We start from the raw sequence: 13,759 nt of genomic DNA on the forward strand, positions 1-13,759 counted from the left end.
TTTGGTGCTCATGGGAGAGCCATGTTGCGTCTGGAGCTCCTGAGAGATCCCGAGGGACCTGTGGGACTTTGGCATTCGTGGGCTGTATGGGTAAGCGGAGGACGAGGGATGTGCATGAAGACTGAAGGGAGTGGCCAGCTTAGTGGGAAAGAAGCAGGGCACAGAGTGTTTCAGGGACAGCAGTGGTCAGCAGTGTCGGTAGCTAGTGACAGGGCAAGCACGTTAAAGGCTAAAAGGTTTTCATTGCATTTAGCAACAGAGTTTCAGTGGCATGGCAGGTGCTAAAGACTGATCATGATTAGCTGAAAAAATGGAAACGTAGACTACTTTGCCTAACAGCTTGGCTGTGGGAGGACAGTGAAGGGGAGCCCGGGGAAGAGGGCAATTTGGGATTGGGGAATTGAGCGTGCCAGCTCACTGTATAGATGGGAGGCAGTATTTGAGCTGGGCTTTGAAGTAGAGCTGGGATTTAGGTGCAGGAAAATGATTGGAAAAGGCATTCATTACAGATAAAGAAGCTTCCATTAGATGATTTGAAATAACCCAGCCGCCATTTATTGAGTACTTCCATGTGCCAGACAATGAACTAAGTGCCCCACATGCAATCTCCCTTGTTCCTTGCACCAGCCCTAAGAGGAAAGTATCGTTGTTATTTCCACTCAGAGGTACGAACCCTAAGGAACAGAGGCTGGCTCACTGTGGGTGTCTGTGTGGAGGTCCCGGCAGCCAGCTGCAGAAAGGAGTCTGGTCACATAGCAGAAGGGAGAGTAGACAGCTGGTAGAGTGCTACTTTTACAAGTATTTACTGTATTATGATCGTTCCCCCCTTTTTTAGGACCTAACTGTGGGTATTCTTGTGGAACATTTGGTTTTGTTCTCAAGTGTCAAGAGAACCCTCTAATGGACATTCGATGCATTACAGACTTAAAAATACTTATTTTGAGAAAGAGAGCACACAAGCAGGGAGGGGAGGGGCAAAGAGAGAGAGGGAGAGAGAGAGAATCCTAAGTAGGCTCTACGCTGTCAGTGCAGAGCCTGACATGGGGCTTGAACTCACACACTGTGAAATCATGACCTGAGCCGAAATCAAGAGTCAGACACTTAACTGACTGAGCCACCCAGGCGCCCCTGTATTACAGACTTTCAGCTTCCTTTCATTCATGCAAAGGATTGTGTCTACTGTGTTCCAGCCTAGACCTTGGTGGGATGATACAAACAAGACACACGTGGTCCCGGAGTTCCTGGAGCAATACTGGAGGCAGGAAAAATGAAGAACTCAGGAAGACAGGGAGAGTGACAAGGGAAGAGGTTGGAAAGCTAGGAGGGGCCAGATTATACAGGGCCTTGAAAGTCAAATTGAAGAGATTTTGCTTTAAGTGTTGTGGGTCTTTGTTGGAGAATGAAGTGGTCTGATTTCGCATTTTAAGTCACTGTGGTGGTTCTGTCTCTGGAGGATAGGTTACTGGGGTGGAAGCAGTAATCCATGCTCCACAGCAGCATATGCTGAGTCACGAGTGACATGACTGCATTTCAGAGAGCCTGTGAAGGAGAAAAAAGGCCTTCAGTGTGTCCTGTGTGTCCTGTGGCTGCTGGGAGTGTGCTCCTCCTGTGAACACAGTGGCACAGGAGCCAACACAGGCCTTGCCCGTGTGGCTACCGGACTCACTCCTTTGTATCACTCCCCTCCTCTGTCTCTCCTTTTTCCTGGCTTCCCTGCCCACCTGCCAACCATTCGGTGTGGCTTTTGATTCTTGGCTGTTCTCTGCTGTTGCCAGCTCCAGCTCTGTTTGCTTCCTCTTCTTTCTCTTTCCCTCAATGGCTGGCTGCCTTTTGGCCTAGCCTTTAAAAGTTGGAATGCTCCCACTCCTTACCTTGCTGTCGCTGGTGGTGCAGACATGCCCACTGCCTGCTTTTGTCTGTTATAGCCCAACTCCTCCCTGTCTCCTAGCAGCTGGGCACAGATCACACCTCACAGCCTCCCACACGGTCTAATTTCTGGTCACAGGCATCTTGGGTTTGGGAGGCTGCGCAGCAGAAAAGCACACAGGCTCTGGAGACACGAGTTCAGCCCAGTCCTTGCACCAGCCGTGTTCAGAACTGGCAGAGGGCTGTGGTAAGGATTCATGGTGACAGCTTATGTAAAGTGCCAGCCCAGAGTGGAGGATTAATGCATCCTTCCTTTTATTGTGTGGTTGGCGAGGGGCAGACAGGGGGAGAATCCCAAGCAGGCTCCAAGCTGCCAGCACAGAGCCCAACGCAGGGCTCGAACTCACGAAACCGTGAGATCATGACCTGAGCCAAAATCAAGAGTCAGATGCTTAACCAACTAAGCAACCCAGGCGTCCCCTTTTTATTTCATCAAATACTGAAGCAAATCCTGATTTGGAACAGATCTTAAGAAAGAAGACTTTGGTTATCCTGAACTAGAGATCTTTGCTTATAGATCACTTAGCTTATAGATCACTTACATTTTGCTTAAGAGTTCTGAATTTAAACTCTATCAAGGTCCTGGTTTCCAGGTATTTTCAGCTAACATTTTGTTTTTTATTATTTCTTTTGAGAGAGAGAGGGACAGAGAGAGAGCACAAGGCGGGGGGGGGAGGAACAGAGAGAGAGGGAGAGAGAGAGAATCCACACTGTCAGCACAGAGCCCAATGTGGGGCTCAGACTCATGAACTGTGAGATCATGACCTGAGCTGAAATCAAGAGTCAGACACTTAACTGAGCCACCCAGGCGCCCCCAGCCTAACAGTTTTAAATGCTGAAGAGATGACTGAATTGCATTATATGGAATTATAATGGTGAAAGTCTTTCTGCTCTGGGTTCCTAGCCAGAGGCCCTGAAAGTCTGGAAACTTTATATTGAATAAATTTGTAGGAGCAACACTTGAACCTAACTGTGGCCAGCTTTATGTCTGCCTCTGAAAATGCCTCCTGCTTATTCAGGTGCAGCTCATTTTTCCTCTTGAGCTATACTTAGATTCCTGAGCAGAACTTAAACTGACATTTCTCCAAGAATGTTCTCTTTGTGATAGAAATAGGGAAGGGTAATATAAAAAAAAACAATTTTTTTTTGTTCTTAAAGTATGTAAACTAACTCAAGCAAGGGGTTATTCTTCTAAAGCCTATAATATTGTGACAGAAGATATTTCCTTGGATGGTTTTAAGAAAACAAAAGCAAGAAATACATCTCGACTGTCAATGCCTTATTAAATTAAATGTCATTGCCAGAGATTAGAGGAGAATTAGGAGCCTCTGAATACCTTATTTAAATCTAACCAGAGTTGCTGTGTTTGAGGAGAGGAAAACAGACTGTAGTAATACCAAATTTATTCATCTTTCAAAATGGGGCATCTACAAATCAATATTTGATGTATGGATCAATATATTTTTTAATAGGTTTAATTTATTTAGCAATCTCTACACCTAACATGGGGCTCAAACTCACGACCCTGAGATCAAGAGTTGCACGCTCTTCTGACTGGGCCAGGCAGGTACCCGTGGATCAGTACTTATTTGGGGAAGTGATGAAGTATGGAACCTCTCATATGAACAGTTTGCAAGCTATTTTCTGAGAAATGCTAAAGAATAAATGTGTAAATTCCTGTGAACTCCATTCTTAAAGAAAAACCAAGAAATTTTACTTTTAAATAAAAATTTCTATTTAAGTTATTAAAATTTAACAGTTTCAAATAATAACTAACAATTACTGCCAAGTAATTAAAAAAGAATATAGTTTGGATTGAGGAGAACTTGTAGTCAGGTAAAGTATTAAGAAATGATATGGTTCAAATATATAGTAATAAATTCAAAACTCTTAAGTGAATGATTTTTTACAAAACTAACCAAAGAACAAAAATTGCAAGGGGCCAACGATGTATAGAAAAATCAGGATAACCACCAAAAGTAAAGCACCTGGGTCTCATGTTACATAAGTTTGTTCAAGAAAAACATTCATTTATTGAGCACAGTTGACTTTGTGCCAAGTAGTATGCTAGGATTTCACTAATTCACTCTGGTTCTCTTATCTTGGAAGAGATTTGTACTAAACAAAATAGTAAAAGAACAGGAAACATTCAAAGAAAAGAATATTCTTGAAAGCTAACACATAGCATAGTTACAGTGGCATGGTTGTGAATGTTTGGTCTGGGCAATGTGGCCCCACAGTGTCCTGAAGTTTTATTGTAGATCCTCTGGAGTTTGTGATAATAGAGATAAGTTTCTAAGATTCAAATGACTTTCCATGTTTATCTCCTTTTATGTTTTGCAGGTAGAGTTAAAAAATGTATATACAATTAAGACTATTTTATGGTTATTTTATCAATAACTCCTGAAATCTTTACCTACTTATGAATTTCAACCCACTTTCTACATTTTGATTTATTTTTAGATCTGTTTGTATAGATGGGAAGCATCAGGAAGCCTTTTTACTGGCTCAAGGTCACAGAATGCTGGAACCTGGTCTTGTTCCTCTGGGCCTTTAGTTCTTTCCAACCTATCAGGCCGCAAGCCCAATAATATCCATGCAAGAAATTCTGTATGTGGTTTCATTGAAGTTGGGGTAGAGACGAAGATGTTTAAGTAGAAAATAAAAAATCAGGAGAATGGGAGATTGTGTTCTTTGGAAAATGTGAGTGCCAGGCTTATTTTTCAACAACCAACTCGGAGTCTTAAACTAATCATTATACCATAAAGCCATGTTTTAACCATGAAGAAAAATTTTCAGTTGCATGGTGTGATGGTGTCGAAAAGAGATCTAACCTGGAGTTTGAAACTTTTTTCAAGAGCATGTTTCTTATTGTGGGGTCAGTGGACCACTTGTGTTAAAGTCATCTGGAGAGCTTGGCCAGACTGCTATTCCTGTATCCCTTCACTCAGTCTGCAGCTTCAGGAACTCCTCAGGTAATCCTGATGTGTACTAGGTTGTGAGGGGCTGCCCTGAGGTGAGCTACCGAGCTTGGTACGCTGTAGGTGTGCCTAGTGGGTCCTAGGAAAAACAGAATAGGCAAAGATGGTGATCCAGATGGCTGCTTCATGGTCTTTCCCTTCCCCCCCACCCCCCTGTCACTGAAGGGTATCCTCTAGGAACAGTAGTTCCTTCTGCTCTCTACTACTACCTGTGTAGACCAAGGGCTCCAGGATGGGCACGTTTGGGCGCATTACTACCCCTCTTCCAGAATCACTATCTGCATCTGTAAAATGGGCACAATATTAGTATCCACTTCATAAAGTTGTTAGGAGATTATTAAAGTGCTTAGAACAGTGCCTGGCATTTAATAAACAAGAAATGATAGCTGCTATTATATGCATATTTTTCAGAAGCTTGATGCATTTTGAAACATTTCTTCTGCTGCCTAGTGAATTGTCCAGTTTTAATTCGTTCTTTGCCTAAAGAAAGTTATTGAATTGTTTGCTTCTTTTTTTGTATTCACCATACTTAGAATATACAACTATGGCAACATCTAGAACACTTGATGTGCACTTGTTTCACGTGTTCATCTCCCCACAGCCCAAGGGTAGGGACCAGGTATTATTCACATAGCACACAGCACAGAGCTACCAAATGGCAGGCAAAATTAAGTGTTCGGTTCTATTAACTACTCTAACGTTAAAATGAAAGTATTCCGTGGCTCAAAATATTTCCAAACCTTAACTCTGGAGGCTTAAATAGGATATACCTATGCTGTATCACCAGAAAACAGTGTTTGAAAGTATCATTTAATAATCATATTGATTTACACTATCAAGTAAAATAGGATTAGAAAATTTAGTTCTTCAGTGTTATAGCAGAATAATTTGTTTTTCATTGCATATTATACATATTTCCTATGACCGTCAGAATTTAATTAGAATTTGAATAATCAAAATTCAGTACATATTTGTATAATACCTATCAAATCATAGTTACTTATTTTAATCTCTCACTTGGTCTGAATATCTGGAATATGTCTGGAATATTGGCAGGCAATATATTCTAAATTATTTAAATATCTAAACCTTACATCATTGCATTCCCCGAATTGGAAGCTTTGTGATCTTGATCTGATCTTGCTGGCATATTTTCCGTTTGCAAAGGACTAACACCAGTAGAGTATAATTTCAAAGTCAGATGTTTGATGAATGAATTTGAGCCAATACTCAAAGAACAGATATTTATTGAGCGCTGACCAGGTGCAAGATTCTTAAACCTTAGAATATCTAGTCCAAAGAGGACTTGTACAGATTCTGACCTCAAAGAACTTACAGGCTGGAGGGGAACGTAAATATGTAAAAATACTTACTTTATTCTTAATGGAAATTTTAAGAAAGTGCTAGGGGAACTTAGGGGAGATGATTATGGGGATTGATTACATAAAATCAAGGTGAATTGGGCCAGGGAGGCAACTCTTCCAGGGAGGAGTCAGTTAATATTCCTAGGCATGCATGTTGCTCAGTAATCGCAACATCTACTTTTCCTGAGAGCAGAGTTGACATTGTGGTGGTGTCTTATTCTAGGTACTCTCCTTTTTCTTCATTGGTCTGATGTCCATGATGATTCCCCTGTGTGGTGTCTTTGGGGCCCTCATTGCTGTCTGTCTCATCATGGGTCTCTTCGATGGATGCTTCATTTCCATTATGGCTCCCATTGCCTTTGAGTTAGTTGGTGCCCAGGATGTTTCTCAAGCAATTGGATTTCTACTTGGATTCATGTCTATACCCATGACTGTGGGCCCACCTATTGCAGGTAAATGTAATGGTTCTCCAGTAATTATATGTAAAATATATTATGATTTATTGGTTGCTGGTCTTTTGCTTTTGTATGTGCCTTATTGATAACATTTTTAATAAGACCAGCTGTAGATGGCATGTTGAAAAAGTTTGCTGAGGAGTCTCTCTTATCCTTATTGATAATCTGACACACTCAGTAAAATGTGTAATTGCAATCTTCTGGGCTTTAAGCTTTTACAATTCCTGTATTTCACTTAGTATGTGTTTTGGAGAAATGGGAACATAGTTTCTTTAAAAAAAGAGGTGAAGATTCTAAAAGATTTCTAAATATGTATGCTTTGGGCAAGAGGCAAGAGATCGTATCCCCCCTAGAAATAATTAATGAAAAACACCATTTAGTGGAAACAACTCAAATGTCCATCAGTGGATGAATGGACAAACAAAATGTGGTGCAGCCATAACGGGATATTATTCGGCCATACAAAGGAATGAAGTATTGTACCAATACATGCTACCAGGTGATGAACCTTGAGAACATTATGCTAAGTGAAAGAAGCACAAATACAAAAGGTCACATACTGTATGATTTTATTGATATGAAATATCCAGAATAGGTAAATCCACAGAGGCAGAGAGCAGATTGGTGGTCTCCAGGGGCTGGAGGGAAGGGGGAGTAGGGAATAACTGCTTAACGGGTATGGCATTTCCTTCTGGTGTGATAAAAATATCTGGGGACTAGATAGAGGTGGCGGTTATACAACACTGTGAATGTGGTAAGTGCCACAGAAATGGTTAATTTATGTTATGATGCATTTCACCTTTAGAAATCTTCTCAATAGCATAAAATTGTCTCATGTTCAATATCACTGGGGTGCCAGTGAATTATTAGATTAGAATCTGATAACATTAGGATAAAATTCAAATGTATTTATTATCGTTGGTGTTTGGCATGTAAGGGGCTCAGAGAAAGTTCATTCTCGTGTCCAGAATCGCACATATCTAGCAACTTTTCCCACTGGGAACCTAGTCACGAATCAAGCACACAGAGTCACTAAAGGTCACAGTCTCCCTGTAGCAGGAGAACCCTCCAGCCCTTCTTCCCCTGCCTGCAGGTAATAGACTATTCACACTATTTTTACACCTTACAAACGTAGATTTCTAGGGTTTCCAAGTCAAAAGCAGATAATAAGCAGCACTTTGGTAGGAATGGTGTTTGCAACTAGAAATAACTGATAACAGACCAAGAATAAGGAGATAACTGGAAACTTCCTAAGTTGGCAGAACAGCACCCAGCAACTGGCAGCAGAAAGCTCTTGACTCCTCAGGAGCTTCTGACGGATCATAGTATTACAGTCCAAACATGATGACTGGTGTTCATAAGGAAGGAAAGGGTCAGTATATAAGGAATATTTTGACTCAGAAGATAAGAAAATTGTAGATTTAGATATATTGTGTATTTTATGTTTCTGTCGAGAATAAATGCACACTTCATGTGTCGGTACTTGACAGATTCTCAGCTGTTTATTTAGAAAAGTCAGATACGCCATACAGTTTGTTCCCTGGACATTTCTGATAACTTAGGTCTTATGGTAAAAGTTACAAAAGTTTAAAAACACTAAGATAGGGGCACCTGGGTGACTCATTTGCTTAAGTGTCTGGCTCTTGGTTTTCGCTTGGGTCATGGTCTCGCGGTTTGTGGGTTCAAGCCCCACTGGGTTCTGCACTGACACTGAGGAGCCTGCTTGGGATTCTCTCTCTCTGCCTCTCCCCTGCGCACGTGTGCGCGCTCTATCTCTCTCGAAAATAAATAAATAAACATTAAAAAAAAAACCACTAGGATAACTTTTAAAATCTGGATTTTGTGGGGTGTCTGGCTGGCTCAGTTGGTAGAGTATGTGACTCTTGATCTTGGGGTTATAAGTTCGAGCCCCATGTTGGGTGTAAAGGTTACTTAAAAAATAAAATCTTAAAAAAATTTTTTTTAAATGTTTTTATTTATTTTTGACAGAGAGAGACAGAGCACATGTGGGGGAGCAGCAGAGAGAGAGGGAGACGCAGAATCTGAAGCAGGCTCCAGGCTCTAAGCTGTCAGCACAGAGCCCGACGGGGGGCTGGAACTAATGAACTACGAGATCATGACCTGAGCTGAAGTCAGACATTTTGCCAACTAAGCCACCCAGGCACCCCAAGAATAAAATCTTTTTTAAAAAACCTGGATTTTGTTAGAGAAATTAGAAATAAGGAGTATTCAAAATAACAGTTTTTAGAAGCAGAGCCCAAGGATCTCTGTTTTATGTTTTAAGCAAAAAACATAAGAATATATGTTTTACTCCCAAGTGCTAATAAATGTATGTAACAGTCTTTTTCATCCTCTTAGATCTATAATTTTTGTTACGATTTCGGATCATAATTTTAAATATAGTTTCATGTTATTTCATAAACAAATAGGCCTAAGAAAGATGTGAAATGTAGACGTTGTAAGGACCATTACACCAAAGGTCAGAATACCCCAAATGGCCTTTGAATGGTTTTGAGAAAGCCAAAGCTTGGTTGCAAATATTTTTTCCATGTAATAACTTGGTGTGAAAACCCATAGGCTTGTAGTCTGTGACGAGATTAAAGATCTAAGATCTTTTCCTTCCTCCTATCAGGAAAGGTTTATACCTCAGACCCATTTCCTAGGCAATGTCTGATATTTGAAGATGGTTGAACTAGTCCTGCTGAGATGAAGTTGTTAGCTTAGGAGGAGGCCATCAGTGTGATTGATCTGAGACCCCTAAAAGCCACACTTGGTTCTCTCTTGGTGACAGTTTTTTCCCTTCCCAGGGTTACTTCGTGACAAGCTGGGCTCCTACGATGTGGCATTCTACCTCGCTGGAATCCCTCCCCTTATTGGAGGTGCTGTCCTTTGTTTTATCCCATGGATCCACAGTAAGAAGCAAAGAGAGATTGGTAAAACCACTGGAGGAGAAAAGATGGAGAAAATGTTGGAGAACCAGAACTCTCTGCTGTCAAGCTCACCTGGAATCTTTAAGAAAGAATCTGACTCTGTTATTTAATGTCTTATATACCTCCAACCAGACTGGACTTGCTTTCGGAAGTTTAAGCAAGTTTCCCTTTTATATGAATTGCAAATTTCCTATTTTTTTAATTACATCTTAAGAATAGCACAATAATTGGGAAATAGAACCCTTATTACTACAAGAACCATTTCTGCCACTGAATAGCTAGCTGTTTGATATTTCCATGAGTTTGGGGGCAGAGACTATGGTATATGAAAACATGTCTGAAAGTCAAATATTAAGAGAATTGAAGCTATTCCAAAGCAACTTTGGAAACTGTGAATGCTAATAAGCTTATACAAATATTTAAAAATACCTCGGGGCGCCTGGGTGGCTCAGTTGGTTGAGCATCCGACTTCGTTCGGCTCAGGTCGTGTTCTTGCTGTTTGTGGGTTCAAGCCCCGCATCAGGCTCTGTGCTGACAGCTCGGAGCCTGGAGCCTGCTTCGGATTCTGTGTCTCCCTCTCTCTGCCCCTCCCCTGCTTGCACTCTGTCTCTCTCTCTCTCTGTCAAAAATAAATGTTTTAAAAAAAATTAAAAAAAAATACCTCACGCTATACTGAAAGGGTTGCAATTTGGTTAGGACTGGAAATAACGTTTATCGTCTCACATGGTGTTTTTAGTTCTGGTATCTCCGTTTTAATTTCTTCTGCTATTTGGAAACTTTTTACCTTTAAGCCTGGATTCTAGATAATGTCAGACCTACCTAAACCTCAAGTCTATGTTAAAGCTGCTTGCCTGCTGTTAAGTAAGATACGAAATTAAGTTATCCTGACTTGCTTCGGTGTCAGGGGAACTTCTTGGTGCTGATGGTAACACTGTGTTCAGATTCAGTACATGTGAGATGAAAAGGATCCTGTTCATTAGGGCAGAGCAATTTGGAAATCAGGCGCTTCTTCCACTTACTTTTTGTTCTCTTTTGGTTTGCAGTATGTTTTACTCAGGTAGCCAGAAACACCCCAAATTTCTGAAATTGTTTCAATGTTAACAATAAAGTAAAATAGAATGAATGAAAGAGATTCTGGCAGTTTTAACATAGAATTTTTCTGACCTCTGACTTTGTTGGCACTAGACTTGACATTTCAGCAGAGTCTTACCGAGCATGTTATCAAGTTGCAGTTTCAGGTGCAAATGGCGAAAAAAAATCTTTTAATCATGCAGAAGGTATTTCTGGTGGAAATAATTGCTCAAATTGGTTTATAAAATTAATGGGTCTTGAAAGGTTAAAAGCACTTATAAAGAGAAATAACTTCTGTATTTCTCAAACTTTCTGGCAAAAATTTGCACTCATCATTATTTATCCTAGCATGCTCCCCATTAACATTCCCAATATTTTTTCTATTTATACAAAAACACTTGTATGAAAGCTATTAAAGTTTTAAGGACCTAAACATTAAAACCGAAGTCATGCCATGACCTATACTCGTCTACAAAAAACTAAGAACAATTTCCTCATCCTGAAACTATACTTTAGTACCACATGTTTCTTATTTATGTCTTTGAAAATTAATAATATGCCAAGTATATTTAATTCCTAAGTATAAATGTGTATTAGAGCTTCCTCAAACGTAGCTTGTTCACTTGGGAAGAATGCTGTCTTTTTCTAAAGCACCTTCAGGATCCATAGGTTTCTAACTTCTCTGGATGGACAGAAACTTAATCTATTATCTCCCTGCTTTTCTTTTCAGCTTCTATTGTTTCTTTGCCTCTAGCTGAGGATATAGGTACCTGAAGAGCATATGAATTTGTAGTTGTTGACGGGGGTGGGGCAGGGCACACAGGGGGCTGGAGGGAAGCGAGGCAGTTAATTAAACAGCTAGAAAAACCCCAAAGTTCAAAGTAGGAACGCTGAATGCGGAATTTATTTTTAATAGGATTTTAAGTGATTTTTTTATTGTGAAGACATCACTTAGCCATTTACTACATACACATGGTTGCAACTTCCAGTACTTCTATATTTCATATTTAGGAAACTTGGGGAATTTGTTTTTTGGAAGGTTCTGTTGCTTAAAAGAACAACTATATTTTGACCATACTGCCCTTTCATATTCTTATTTTAAAGCTTTTAGAAAATGACTTAGAAATGATAATGTAAGATATTATTGGATTCATTTATTCACACTCAGTTACATAAAACATTATTTCCTGATTATTATCAGTACTTTTGAGAACATACAACTAAGATCAATCATCAAACTTGCCATTAGAAACATTTTTTTTTGATAGTTTTAGCATAGACTCCTAAGACTGCCTCACCCCCTTTTTACAGAAAGAATTCTAAAAGAGAAAATTTGCTCTGTAAAGACCTCCAAAATGTTTTCCCTTTCAAAATTTGGCTGATTTTAGAAAGAAAAAAAAGTAACAATCTGACTTGCTCTTGCTTGGTTAGTTTCCATAATAAAAGAGCAAAGTGACTGAAGTATTAATAGTATTTAGTATAGTATTTAGATCTCAGAATATTTTGTGTACAGTATTACACATATGCAGCTTTCAGTCTAATGGAATGAATTAAATGGGATCTATGATACTGAAAGAGCTCCACTATAATAGACTGTTATGGGGAGGTCTGTGCTGTAATAATATAAAGTTAAAAAGTACAAACGATGCTGAATTCTATAAAATGCATATTTCATAACATATGTTTGGTACAAAAAGTTCTAGAAGTCTGAAGTTTAAAGATAAAATGAAAAATACTAATATTCATAAGGATTTGTGTTTTAGACAAGAAATAGTACCATAATGTTTCAAAGTAAATCCTTTGTAATCTCTGAACAGAGTGTTACTATTGCAATAAAGTGACTCGATGGGCCTAAATTTTTTGGTTCAATCCAGACACTTTTTTGAGAGGAAAAGAATAGAGTCAGAACTCTGCTTTCTATCTCATCATCCTAATTCTGATAAAACTCAGCAAATTCTCAAATTCAAAGGTTCTGGTATTTGAGGCCAACAACATAAAGGGAGCAACTGTTTGCTCCCTTTACAGAGACTCTGGATCAGGTACTACTGCCTATGGATCTTCCAGAAACATTGCAGTTAAATTTTACTGTGGTAGACGTTATTAGGATCCATCCATTTCAGTAGTAATAAACCACCCAGATCGATACTTTATTCAAAATTTATAAATTTCTTTGATCCCAGTTAAAATCCTTAGTCTACAGTCCTACGACAAGACTTGTAATATCCACTGGAAGTTGCATCATGCTTGCATTAAGCTTCAAATTCTATCCGTAAATAGAAACAAGACTTCATTTGTACTTCCTGATCCATTGTATCTGTTTATACATGTTTGCAGAAGATCCCCTCCTAAGTATGAAGAAAACCTTAACTCTGTTGGCTTCAACTTTCCACACTTTTAAAGTAAATGTACACCTAATTGTAAATAAACATAGGTTTGTCTTTACTTATGGTAATTCTAATCCTTTCCACTGCATTTAAGAATATTTTAATTTGTACCATTGTTATTTACAAACCACTTTATGTCCAAATGACTTTTGTGCTTAAGTGAATAGAAAACTGAATAGAAAATGCGATTAGGGGTAGGCAACCTCCAGCATGGGTAGCATAAGGGAAGTTCCTGGCCATGCACTTTTCCACCTTTTTTTTTTTTTTTTAAATATTTATCCATTTTTGAGGTGGGGGGGGGGGAGACAGAGAATCTGAAGTGAGCTCCCTGCTGACAAGCAGAGAGCCTGATGTGGGGGTGGGGCTTGAACCCACAGACCTCAAGATCATGACCTGACTGAAGTCGGATGCTTAACCAACTGAGCCGCCAAGGCACCCCCCTACCCTTTCTTAGGCCTCATTTGTTTCCTCTTCCTATTATCTTTATCCTTATCATTCTTTCCCCCTTTACTTCCCCCTGTCTTTCAAAAACCTGCTCAAGAGTCCATTGACATCCTTGCTTAGTTCCACTGGCTGTTTAGTTGCACTACTTACTGGTCCCTATGGCTTCACAGGATGAAATCGCATCCAGTTTCACATCACCTGTCA

The 13,759-nt window shown here is 39.6% G+C and overlaps 1 protein-coding gene across 1 annotated transcript in view; it reads left to right on the plus strand.

Annotated features, from left to right (window-relative positions):
• The window catches only part of SLC16A10 (solute carrier family 16 member 10), a 116,400-nt gene extending 103,231 nt beyond the window's left edge, over positions 1 to 13,169 (plus strand). The window contains exons 5-6 of the mRNA XM_058734989.1: positions 6,495 to 6,723; positions 9,534 to 13,169. Coding sequence (XP_058590972.1) covers positions 6,495 to 6,723; positions 9,534 to 9,766 — 462 coding nt within the window. The 3' untranslated portion in view covers positions 9,767 to 13,169. The remainder of the gene's footprint in view (positions 1 to 6,494; positions 6,724 to 9,533) is intronic.
• The last annotated feature ends 590 nt before the right edge of the window (positions 13,170 to 13,759 follow it).

Source organism: Neofelis nebulosa, chromosome 6, assembly GCF_028018385.1.
Source record: "Neofelis nebulosa isolate mNeoNeb1 chromosome 6, mNeoNeb1.pri, whole genome shotgun sequence".
Taxonomy (NCBI): domain Eukaryota; kingdom Metazoa; phylum Chordata; class Mammalia; order Carnivora; family Felidae; genus Neofelis; species Neofelis nebulosa.